This window comes from Euprymna scolopes, chromosome 4, assembly GCF_053919585.1.
Source record: "Euprymna scolopes isolate OS-2025 chromosome 4, ASM5391958v1, whole genome shotgun sequence".
Lineage (NCBI taxonomy): Eukaryota > Metazoa > Mollusca > Cephalopoda > Sepiida > Sepiolidae > Euprymna > Euprymna scolopes.
This window is the reverse complement of record NC_136485.1, coordinates 171,214,534-171,227,502: the sequence shown is the minus strand read 5'-3', so window position 1 is coordinate 171,227,502 and position 12,969 is coordinate 171,214,534. Positions and strand designations below refer to the sequence as shown.

Here is a 12,969-nt window from a genome sequence, read left to right as displayed (position 1 = left end):
TAATAAAAAATTTAAATGAAATAGTGAGGTACACCCAGTCTTGAACAGAGGACCATTCGAATGCTCTGCCATCGATTTATATCCCAAGATATTAATAATTCTGTTTGTTTTTAAGAAAAAATGAATTGCTAAGATTTTATTATCTCCCTTGCCAATGTAACGTAAAATATTCCCCATAAAAGTTCTTTTTTATCTATGAGAAAGACTATTTTAATTTCAGATTTTTTCGATTTTCGATACTTAGCAGATGAATTTCTGTACAAAACATATCTAAAAACACTGCCAGATATATAAATTACCATTGTGCGAAATTTGTAAAAGACAGGCTCAGCTGTTTCAGAACCTATAAGAAAGGAACACGCACACATACATAAAAATATATATATATATATATATATTATAAAAGTCAAATGACCTTGTAACGATGTATGTAACCCACTTTCCGGTTTACGGCATCTGGTTGCGCATCCGCGCATAAACATTAACCCATAACAATGTAAACAAATAAAGACAAATCGCTTCTTTTGCAGATTTTGACCTGCGCACTGAAATATTAACGTTATTATTTCGAAATTATTATTTAACATGGGAAGAGTGGGGTTTAAAATAACTTTAACGTAATACAGAAATGAACGATGTAAAAAAAAAAAGGCAGATATATCAAAATTTGAATTTAACTATAATAAGTATTATGGTATCTGTTCAGTGCCTATAAGTATGGCCAACCACTTATAATTCAGTATCTTATTTATAAAATCTCTTGGTTAATATCCCGCCTACTTAAACCTCTACTCTCTACCTTCCCAGCCCATGTTAGTAGTTCCAACCAAGTAATTAACAGACTCAACGATCTACCACACCATCTACTCAAACTATACAGATACCCATTTAGCCTAGACGTCGTTTCTTTATACACCTCCATTCCTGCACATCCAGCCATTAATCTCGTGGCAGACATTATAGCATCTAAAAACCCACAATGCTTCGGAATTACTCCAGGAGATCTCTTGCAACTCCTCCGTATTATAGTAGACAACACTTACTTTACTTTCCTACAAAACACGTTCAAACAAGTATCTGGACTACCCATGGGCTCCAGTCTATCCGGTATTCTTGCCATTGCTTATATGGACAAACTCGAAAGACACACCCTTAGTACCTGCTATTCTTATCTCCTTTTTACTAGATATATCGATGACATTTTAATTATCACATACTCCCGCGAAGAAGCTATTAACATTTTCCACAAATTCAATAACGCCGACCCAAACTTAAAATTTACTATAGAACACCCAGACTCTTCGGAATCTCTTTCTCTACTTGATTTTAAAATACAAATAAAAAAAAATGGTGCCATATGCACTGAATTCTACAGAAAACCCGCCAGCAAACGCCTCTTCGTACATTTCAAATCTGCGCTACCTCTCAAGGACAAACTAAACTACGCACATGCCGAAATCTCACGCATACAAGACAAATGCACTAACATCTCCGACAAACATACACACACTAACAATTTCCTACAGACCCTCTCACTAAACGGCTACCCTAATACGATCCTATCCTCACTTAAAAAGAAAAAACGCAACACCCGACCCTTCTCTAACAATTGTTTTCTAAAACTACCCTTCCTCAGTGACAAAATCTCATCTTCAATCCGAAAAGCCATCCGCAGCGAGGGGCTCAACATTCAACTCATCCACACTGGATCTACTTTAAGACAACAGCTCAACCGAAAACATCCATCGCATACACCTTCCCCTTGTTCACTCTCTAATTGCCCAATATCACACACAGGTTTATGCTTTAAGAACCACGTTGTTTACGACCTACAATGCGCTAAATGCAGTGCATCTTACATCGGAAGCACTACCAGATTGCTTCATCACCGCATTAAAGAGCACTTAAACACTACTGCTTCGTCGTTCTATAAACATATTCGCACTTGCATTAATTCAGAACCAGATTTTCACATCAACATTCTTGCTTCTTCAAGAAACGTAGGTCAACTTCGTATCCTCGAATCTTTAATTATTTCAAAAAATACTCCCACACTAAACAATAGACTGGAATTGAGCTCCGCTTTTATAATATAAGTTTAAAACATAAGAAAAACAATAATTAAAATAATAATAACAAAAAAAACATAAAAACAAAAAAACAAAAAAAAAAAACTCTTGCTTGAATAGTCATCTCCCTTGATTCACAAACGCAACAAGTATTTCAAACATCAACTGATTTATTTTAACGTTCTCCTAACGTCATTTTTTGTTCTATATTTCGCGGTATCACGTGGCAAACTCTGCGGCTACTTTTCCAATTTTGAACACTCTTCCGCTGTCTTCTCTTGAAAATGGACTAATAAGTCTGAAATATATTGAGATTTATATCACCATTGAATACAACAGAAAAAAAAATTACTGTTGTTTAGAGTTAAAATTTGTGTGAAAAAGAAAAAACAAACAAAAAAAAAAAAAAAAAAAGAACTTTATTTCTTTTGTTTGCATTTAATTTTACTCTATATAAAAAAAAATCTCGCATTGTTCTTGGCTTTTAATTTTACCTTATAATATATATATATATATATATATATATATATATATATATATATATATATATATATATATAGTTGTTTACAAGAATCTAAAAAAAAAAACATACTCTATAAGTAAATATATAGAAATTTTAAAAAGAATCAGAATCAGTGTTTGTATTGGAATCGGACATTTAGTACAGAATCCGTAATTGTACAGGAATCAGGAAAACTATTGGAATGTTTCCATAACTATTCATGGGATAAAAACCCAGAGAATTTCCCCCACGTTCATAGAATAGTGCTCAATAATACATAGAACTATTTATACAGACATGTAACAAGTTTTGCTACTCTGTTATGACAATGTTTCAATCAATAACTAAGATCTCCTTAGGCGAAAACTGTCTTTTTTGAAGGAAAGAAAAAGAAGACCTTGGTAATTAATAACTAGAGATCGAAACACTGTCATGCCAGTGTAGCATTTCTGCATAGATATAATAAAATATATTTTTATAAATCGTATGTAAGTAATCCTGTCTAATTTTAGATTACACACTAAACTGACACATATTTTAAGTGGAGATTTAGTTTTCATGTGCTTTTTGAGTTCAAATAGCGAGAAATATGACCCCCTCCCCCGCCCTTGCTCTGAGAGGGCAAGCAAATACCTATACCTCCTCTATCTACAGTTTAAAATATTCTTGCAAATGAAAGTACAAGAAATACATTTACTTACCTTTGTCCTGTTCTGGAGATCCCCGATTTTAATAATATTATAATTATACGATGCGTTCGAATGGAATGTGGGATAAATCTAAAAAAATATTAATAAAAAAAAAAAAAACAGAGAATAATTTAGTTTATATGAAAGTTCAAGTTACAAGGACCCGTGGCATAGTGGATAAATTACTTGGTTTTTGTTTTTTTTATTTGGAGTCACCACTTATGAAGGCCCAAAGGCCACTCGAGAATAAGGGTTAATGTATGTAAGGTGGTAGAGTAGTAATCGATAATGGTGTAAATTGGGTAGAATTTTATTATTTATGGAACTTGTTTACATTGGATTTGAAGGTTGTGATGTTGTATTCAACTGGGAAACATGCCAGCAGAACAGTGTTCCACAGCCGGGTAGTTCTGGGAAAGAAGCTTTTTCATGGAACCTGCATTTAGATTTAGGCACAGATAGAGAGTAGGGGAAATTGTATATAGTGGTTGTAGCTAGTCGATTGTTTTTGTGAAAGTTTGGTAAGGTGAAACCATAGATTGGAGTTCAGTCGAGCACTTGCTATGAAAATAGCGATAGAGCAGATACAAGCTCACAATGATCGCATTGGTCCTCAGCGATTTACTTTTTGGTTCAATCTATTCTTGCTTGGTTTTGACTGCAATCTATCCAATCTGACTCAAGGTGAACCACTGAGCCACCAACTGTCCCAAACTAGAAACTGTTCTCAAATGTTACAAACTCAAAACTTTTTGTCCTTAACTTATTTTTTAGGCCAGAATCTATTCGATTTAACGCCTATTGTTGAAAAGTTTTTGACCTTTAAGTAATTTTTTTTTTTTTAGCTTTTTATATCAAGTGGTTTCACGCCTTGTGTGGAGTGATTTCCATAAAAAAACTGCCTTTAAACTAACTCTAACTATATTGACCTCTATTGGCCAGCCCTTTTTTCCCAATTACTGCTACACCTTGATTAACAATAATATTTCACCTTCCCTTTGTGTACATTAGTGAACGAATTATTATACCTTTAATTAACTACTATTTCAGCTGTCTTTTGTATACTTTGGTGAACAACTTCCTTTAGCTTTGTTCTGCTGATAAACTTTTCCCTGTTTTATTTGTTGTATTTTTTCCTCCTTGTTTTTACTTCCTATGGTGGAAATATTATAATTACTCTACTTCCAGTGAACGGATGCACTTATGATTTTTTTTTAGAAAGAGTAAATTATTTTTGTAAACGTGTTAGAAAATGGTTTGATACTTTGGTCTCTCTGCGAAGGATCAACCAACCACTCGAAATTAATACCACAAGCCAAATGAAGAAATAAAAAAAGTCTATTTTGAAAGAAGGCTCTGACACCGAAAGTCCAGAAAAAAATAATTTTATTTTTTTAATAAAAAAATATATTAAACATTATGTTTTTTCAATTTTCAAATTAACCACATGAACTTATGTTTGCAAAAATGTGACCATGAGTCTTTCTACTCGAAATTTGTGGCAACTACACAAATATCGATTTCAGACTTTATATATGTCAATAGTATTAGACATGTACTTATCTCCCGCCATGAGGGGCGGACTCCTCAAGGTGTATATAACCAGCAAAATGGAGAAAAAATTATGAAAACGGTGTTTTGAACTAAAAGTATCAGAAAAAAATATTATTCATTTAATACAAAATTATATATAACTAGCAGGCCACCCGGCGTTGCCCGATCGTAATATACGCATAAATATTATATTTTAATTCATACAGAAACTGAGACATGTGCATGCGAGTATTGTTTTTTTCTTCTAAACTGTTCACTTCTTGTAAGTAAAAAAAAATAAAAAATACTGGATTTAAGATCGAAACCAAAACTTAAAGACAGTGAGTAAAGTACGATATCCATTAGACTAGCTTGACACAATCTTTAAAACGGGTTTTCAAACTACTTATTCTTTACATAATAATCTGTAATATGAACTATTTATGCACGTGAAACAGTTAGCAAACAGATAAAAATCCGACAACCTCACACGTACAAATTTTTCAATTTTCATCCCTAACAGTCCATTTTCCGGATGAAAATGGATTAAAAAGTTTTCCAAATTTGAAGTCTGCAGTTCAAAAATTCGTTGAGTACATAGGTTGAGAGATGTTCTCACACACCTATTCGCACTTTTATAGAAATATAGATTATTCAGTTTTCTAAAATTGTCAAATTAACTTTATGAATTAATGTTTTTGAAGTCGAGTTCATTTTATTAAATCTTTTTTAAAAAATACAAAGCCAAATCAGAATCAAGTTGTTCTCGACGGTCATACATCTAAACAATATGATATAAATGCGGTAGTACCTCAGGAGTCTATCGTTGGACCTTTATTATTCCTGATATTCATAAATGACCTCCCCGATAAAATTGTTTCAGAGATGGGTATGTTTACCGATGACACCACTCTCTATAACAGGCATGAGGGGAAAACAAACGAACATATATCTAAGGACATGGCAGAAACACTAGAGGATGACCTCCAATGTTTAGTGGAATGAGGACAAAAATGGATGGTCACATTCAATGCTGCCAAGACTAAGCTTGTTTCCTTCAATAACTACAAAAAACCTTCTCTACCACCAATAGCAATGGCCAAGAACACATTACCTGGAAGTACTTCTTTTAAACTCCTTGGCCTAACGTTTACAGGAAACATGAACTGGAATAGATACATTGGCAGCATTGCCAAGGCTGCTGCAAAGAAGATGGGCTCTCTCTACCATACTAGAAAATTACTTACACCTGAAAGTATCCTGCACCTCTATAAGGCCACCATTCGCCCATGTATGGAGTATTGTTGTCACATTTGGGCTTGTGCATCTGTTACTTGTCTCTCACTCCTGGGCAGGGTTCAAAATAGAGTCGTCAACCGAACTGTCATGTAGGCTTTAGTCTCTGTCCCATCGACGAGATGTTGCATCCCTCTGCCTGTTCTACAAATACTTTAATGGTGAATGTTCTGACGAACTGCAAGCACTTGTATCTCCTCGACGTGACTACCCCCGACAAATCCAACAAGCAACTAAGTCCCACCCCTTTAGAGTAGAGATCCCTGGGTGTAAGAAAGCCTTTTACTCCAATAGTTTCTTCCCCAGAACTGCAAGTTTTTGGAACTCCCTTCCGAGATTCTGCTTTCCCAACTGTACTGATATGCAGAAGTTCAAGTGTAATGCGAACAAAGATCTCGCTACTCATCTCCCTTCATAATGCCCCTGCAAATTATGTCCCCTATAGTAGCCCCCTACTTCAAAATGACACTGTGCCTTGTTTGAGGTGAAAATTGCAAAAAAAAAATTATAAAAAGGGGAAGACAGATTATAGAAGAGGCAATAATAATCAGCTGAAATTTGAATGATAGACTTTGGATGCGGAAACTGATACACATGAGCTACAAGCGCTAACCAGCCACATAGAAACTGCAACAGTTAGAGAAACCATACATTGAACCAAGAAAACTAAAACCGCACAATTGTAAGTTAACTACTACCCCTGCCCCCACAAAAAACTGTAGTGTCAACATCAATTGGCAACACACCAAAGAGTTGAGAATCATCAAGGAGGATGAAAAGAACCAAGAAGAGAAAGTACTAAGCAGACCTCAACTGAAGAAGTCTGAAGAAGTCTAAAGAAGACTGGAATGCAACTCAAATTCTAGCGAATGTCAATGTCCATTGCTAGTGAGAAATCAATGGCAAGCGACTGTTACAATAATGCAACTTCATTTGCAAAGGTTATCGAAACGGGTCGAGAGGACTGGAATTCTGGGAAGACTTGTTGTCACTCAGACTTTAGGGAACACCACTGGTTAATGTCACAACTAGTAGTAGTAGTAGTCGTGACATTAACCAGTGGTGTTCCCTAAAGTCTGTGACAACAAGTCTCCCCAGAATTCCAGTCCTCTTCCTCCTCCTCCTACTACTATTACTACTACTACTACTACTACTACTACTACTAATAATAATAATAATAATAATAGTAATAATAATAATAATAATAGTAACAATATCTATAAAAGTGAGAATGTGTGTGTGCGAGAGGACATTTCTAAACCTCTATACTCAACGAATTCTTGATCAAAAGAATTGAAAATTGGTATATATTGTATTCAGACATGTGGAAAACTTTTTCATCAGATTTCATCCGGAAAAAAAGGGCTGCTAAGGGGTCAAAATTGAAAAATTGATACTTGGGAGTCATTGGATTTTTATTTGTTTGTCAACTGTTTCACGAATGCGCATACACAGCAGTAAAACATGACAGATTCTTTGTTAAGATAAAGTAGTGTTTTACAAAATTAATGCTGGAGTCCTTAATCCTATTTAAGCATATTTTACGACCGGGCAAAGCCAGGCTCCCCCTGCCGCTAGTATTACTTATGAAAGATACCGCTATGGAATTTCCACAGGTCCCGCTAGTATTAATTAATGAGCTTTGATACTTACATCTTTTAGACGCCATTCAAAGTCGATGATCTTTTCGGTCATATTCGGAAACAAAACATCGGAGAAGCCCTCGATCATATTTTTAAAAGCTATAAAAACTGGGGACGTTTTATTGTAATACGCCTTTGACTTCAATATCATAGGTATATAATAGAGCTGCAAAATAAGATAGATTCAGATGTTAGACTTTGTCCCTATTTCAAAGGTTCTAATTTGAGAAAAAGATTTTTGAGGATGAACCGATTTAAAGGGAAGCATTTTTAATGAAACCTGTTTTCAGGTTTATTCTCGGATGTGGCAGAGTGAGAGAAAGTTTAACTGATAAAAACAAACAAAATAATTAATACAAAAATTCACAGGAGAAAATGTTTTTTATATTTATTTTGGTGGGGGGGGGTCCATTGAGATGAGGTTTCATAATTTGTGTATTCATTTTTATTTGCGGACTATTATCTTCATATTCATAGTTCTTGTTGTTTTATTACATTTCCAAGTGAGCATTGTCTGAAGATAGCGGTTTCAATCCTACCCAAAACCAGAGGATTAGTTGGCCAAAAACGTGGTGAGGAAACAACAACTATGGAAGGCAGTAATTACTGGGGACACAATTACGAGACTCAGCATTCCTATCCTGTCACGGTTAACCACCTGAGGAAGGCCAGAGGATGAGTTAGTCAAAACGTAGTGAAACAACAACATATTCATTTTTTTTTTCATTTTTTAATCTATTACTTATTCAAATTGTTTTCATTTTGTCAATTAATTTTTTATTGAATTAATTTCGTACTGACAGAAATAATTTTTTTTTTCATTGAAAAATTGGCCAACAATTGCACAGAAAAAAATCGCAAAACTTTCGCTCGGCACCTTCCGACATTTTCCGTAAACTGCACAGACGATTGCAATGAAAGTAGAATTATTATAGTGCACAAGCACCAAATTAGACATGATATCATAAATTAGTAAGAATTTTAGCTAAGGAGTATTAGAAAGCCTCATATTGAAATAAATGTCGATATGTCATCATAACGTTTCCAATTTACATTCGATTTAATCGATAATTAGTGCAAGTAAAATTCCCTGAATTTTTTTCTTAAGATTCCTTAAGCTTAAGTCCAACATTTTAGAACTGTTTCTAGAATCAAAATCATTTATTGTATTTTATTTAAAATTGGTATGAGGATTCTAAAGACTTAGTGGTATATTTTGATTTGAATCTTTGTAAGGGATCATAAAAGTGTTGCAAAACTGTTCATTAATTCAATTTAGTGTTTAATACCAAATTATTCTGTTTAATATCAAATTATTCTGTTTAATACCAAATTATTGATCCTGGATAGACGAGTGCCAATAAAAAATCATCATGTTTCATGATTAGAAATTTTATTATCATTCATTATGTATTATTTTTCATAAATAAATATTTATTATCCAAAGGCATATATGTTTCAAGTTGTTCACAATTATCAGTCTGCTTAATATAATTGTACCGTCGATCTAACGATTCAAACCGTGGCCTCGAGAAATTCCAAACACACATTCTTAACTAGTCGGCCATTGTGAGAGTCATATTATATTTGAAAGAAAAATAAAACCTATATTTTATTTAAGAATGTAGTAAGACACAGGAAGTGTTCGGTGTTGTTGATTCGTTGTTGAGCATAATTCATTTCATGTAAATCAGATGATTATTGTTGACATTCGTTTCCTTGATATCTTTCTAGTTAGAACTTTTTTTGAAAAAAAAAGACATCAGAAAGTTCAATAAAGCTACCTTTAATAAGTTTCCAGACTTTTTTTTTTTTGTACAGAAATTTCAAATTGTCGAAGACTCTTAAAAATTCAGTATGTTATTGCTATATACTTTATGAGATGACTGGTTAATTTTTATGATTTCAGGTTTAAATGAACAGCTACAGTAGGAATTGGAATACACCCGACTAAAGCCTGAATGTCACAGCTGGTGAATTTCAAAATTCTGAACGTGAGGATACTTTAGAAGAACGATATGCAATAAAATTCTCTTTGAACTTGGAAAAATGCCCCAGAAACGTATGGAATGCTTCAGACAGCTTTTGAACCACCTTCCATGAACCGAATAAAACGATTGTGGGAATTTCTTATGTATGGTGGGTCGTGAACAGAGATCCGCTTTTCAAAGTTGCCATCATTATCAGGTGTTTCTGTGAAACAAACTGGACTTGAACTTTGCACACCAAGTCGTCAGTCTGTGCTGTTAGCCATCACCACCGCCACCTCCAAATGTTTGGTGTGTATGTTGAATGATAGGCAGATGCTATAGCTGCATTAGCGTCCAGTGTAGAGTGGTCTTGTGTGTTCTTTTATAATTCAGCATATTATCTTGACGACACTAAGAAAACATGGCTATCTTTAATGTGTTTCCACAGCTTCTTGTAATGGAATATTTTGAATTTTGTAATGGAATATTTTGAATTTTGTAATAGAATATTTTGAATCCGTGTTAACCATGATGAAAACCATCTGCTATGAATCGTTTATAATAACATTTCACAAGTAATTGTTTACTAAAAACAATGTTTTTATATTTGAATTTAAAAAAAAACAAAAAAAAACTTTTATATTAAAATACAGAAAAAAGGTTGATGTGGTGTCTAAAATTCACTGTTGACAGATTTTTATTATTTGGATTAATTGGATTATTGCTCTCATCATCATTGTGATTTGCACAAAGTTTCAGCCGATGTAACATCTGATTTTTTTTTCACGTGTATCTTGCCGATTTCAGGAATCGTTTTTTGTTTTTTAATATTGAATGAGTTTCAGTACAAATCATCCTATTTTTCTCTTTCTTTTATGCAATTTTTAAGTTTTCTAATATTTTTTAATTCATTACACACAGTCTGACTATTCGATGGATGTTGCTTGCTAGGACCTCAGCAATGACATCATGTTTCAGCTCACAGGCCTTAATAATATATATTACGAAGGTCGTGATTTCAGCCGATGTAACCTCAAATCTTTTTCAGGTGTATCTTGTCGACCCCAGTAATCTTTCTGTTGAACTCGGGAATCTGCACAGAATTTCGAACAGAACCTTTTATTTAATCTATGAGGGTAGCATGCTCTTGTTCCATCAGCCATAGCTGGGTAGAAGTATTAATTCGCAGTTGTATTCTTAGTATCGCTCATGATGAGGATTGAACCTTCCACCTCCAGAATCGTGTCACTTAGAACTAAATTTTATATAATACTTTATCCATTACCCATGAAGAAGGTCGTAGGTTACATCAGTCGAAACGCTGTGAAAATAATGCGCCAGATGAGAACAGTAGTCCAAATAATTGAAATAATACAGATTAGAATCATTTAAAAAATTCGGAAACATAATTAGCAGAATGAGTTTTGGAAAATATGGAACCCAACTTACCGTGAGGATGTTAGTTGAGACATTTTTGGGGTCTTCACCCACGAAGGTCGGTATAAGGGCATTTGCATTGACGCTCATTAACAAACTAATCAAGTCAACATAATTAGAAGCATTCTTCATCTGCTGGATCGATTCTTTAATTATATCTTCACTTTTGTGTTCAATTGAATCTGAAAAGATCGATACAAAAATAGACTCCTGATCAATAGTAAACGGCTGTTACGATTATTATATATCAGAGCCTTACGATAATAGGTAGAGATTATGTCAATTAGTATGAATTCCAGGATTAAGTATATGTACAGACAGCCTGACGAAGAATGCAGATGAACGCAATGCACCTGGCATGATTGATGATGAAGCATTCAGAGGTCACCTCCCAAGATGAAACACGCTAGAAGTACATGTCTTTTTTTTTCAAGAGAGTCATCACTAATCAAAGCCCGAAGACCACTTGAAGATAAGGGTTGTATGGTGGTTACCGGAACAATAGTGTAGTAACTGTTAGTGGTTGAAATCGGGCATAATTTGATTATTTAAAGAGACGGCTCAATCAGAACTTGTTTACATTAGGTTTGAAGACAACCATATTGTAGTAAGCTGGAGAGCAGACCAGCAGAATAGAGTTCCACAGGCGGGCAGTTCTAGTGCAGAAGCTTTGTTCATGGAATCTGTGTTTTGATTTAGGCACAGATAGAGAGTGGGGGGGAAATGTTGATAGTGGTTGTAGCTAGTCGAGTGTTTCTTTGAAAGTTTGGCAAGGGAGGGGGGCTATAGATTGAAACTCAGCCGAACACTTACCATGATAGAACTGAGACAGGCTCGCAATGCCTCTTATATTGGAAAGAGGTTGCAGGGAAGAGAAAAGGACATCATTTACTAGGATTCAAATCCTGTTTTGAAATCTGTCTTGGCAGGATAGGTGGCTCCGAGCAGCTTTTGTTCAGATATGGTAACAATACTTCATTTTAGGACATATCTGGCTATTATACAGGTAAAGGATCACGTCGGGAGTGAGATACTTTCTGGATTGATATAACGCAACCATTTTTCCGGTGACCTTGACAACTGATTTGATATAAGTTTTCCATTTCAGGTCAGGAGTGAAGGGCAGACCCAGAAGCTGGTCAAAGCAAGAAGCTTCATTGAGACAAGAGCAATTCATATCAATTGGGGCCACATGGGAATCAGGGCGTTTATAGTGAAAAGATAGAAGCCTGGTTTTTGAGGAGTTAAAATAAACAAACCACCTTTTGCCTCATTGCACCACGTGCTCAAGGTGAGAGGAGAGAGGTAGTGGTGGTTGTTGCCTTTTGAAGTGGTCCTGGATATGACCTTAAAGTATATCCAGTGGTGAGGCCCCAGTTTGCGGCCTTTGGGGAGTGTGGAGCCACCCTTTAATTGCCATTTCTCTGACCCGGAGTGGTAGTACTTGTTAGGGTCCCAACTATGGGTTAAATAGAAACCGACTTGCAAACAACAAATATATTTTATTAAAAAATTTTTCTTCAAAATCTTTGGATTTGGCATTAAATAACTTGAAAAGGGTTGATATGCCGTAAAACAAAAACAACCAACCAACCAACAAACAAACCAACCAACCTTTTGAAGATGTTAGTGCCGTCTACATATATGAGTCTGTTTGTTAGATAGAAATTGTGTTACATGTTCGACCCTGAGTTTTGGGGGAGTTTGCAGTGAGGAAGCATCTGATCCAGACGTACACACAACATAAAGAGCTAAGTGGCTTTCCGTGATCGTTGACAAATTTTTTAATTAAGTAAAGAAATTAAGGAAAAAGAAATTAATTTTAGCTTG

General features: G+C 34.8%; 1 protein-coding gene across 3 annotated transcripts in view; it reads right to left on the bottom strand.

The window, feature by feature from the left end:
• LOC145270282 (endothelin-converting enzyme 1-like) overlaps positions 1 to 12,969 on the bottom strand; it is a 180,223-nt gene that overhangs the window by 88,698 nt on the left and 78,556 nt on the right. For all 3 annotated transcript variants that reach the window (XM_080125928.1, XM_080125933.1, XM_080125938.1), the window contains exons 6-8: positions 11,152 to 11,321; positions 7,743 to 7,898; positions 3,273 to 3,350 (exon numbers count right to left, since the gene is read on the bottom strand). In XM_080125928.1, the coding sequence (XP_079982054.1) occupies positions 3,273 to 3,350; positions 7,743 to 7,898; positions 11,152 to 11,321 (404 nt within the window). The remainder of the gene's footprint in view (positions 1 to 3,272; positions 3,351 to 7,742; positions 7,899 to 11,151; positions 11,322 to 12,969) is intronic.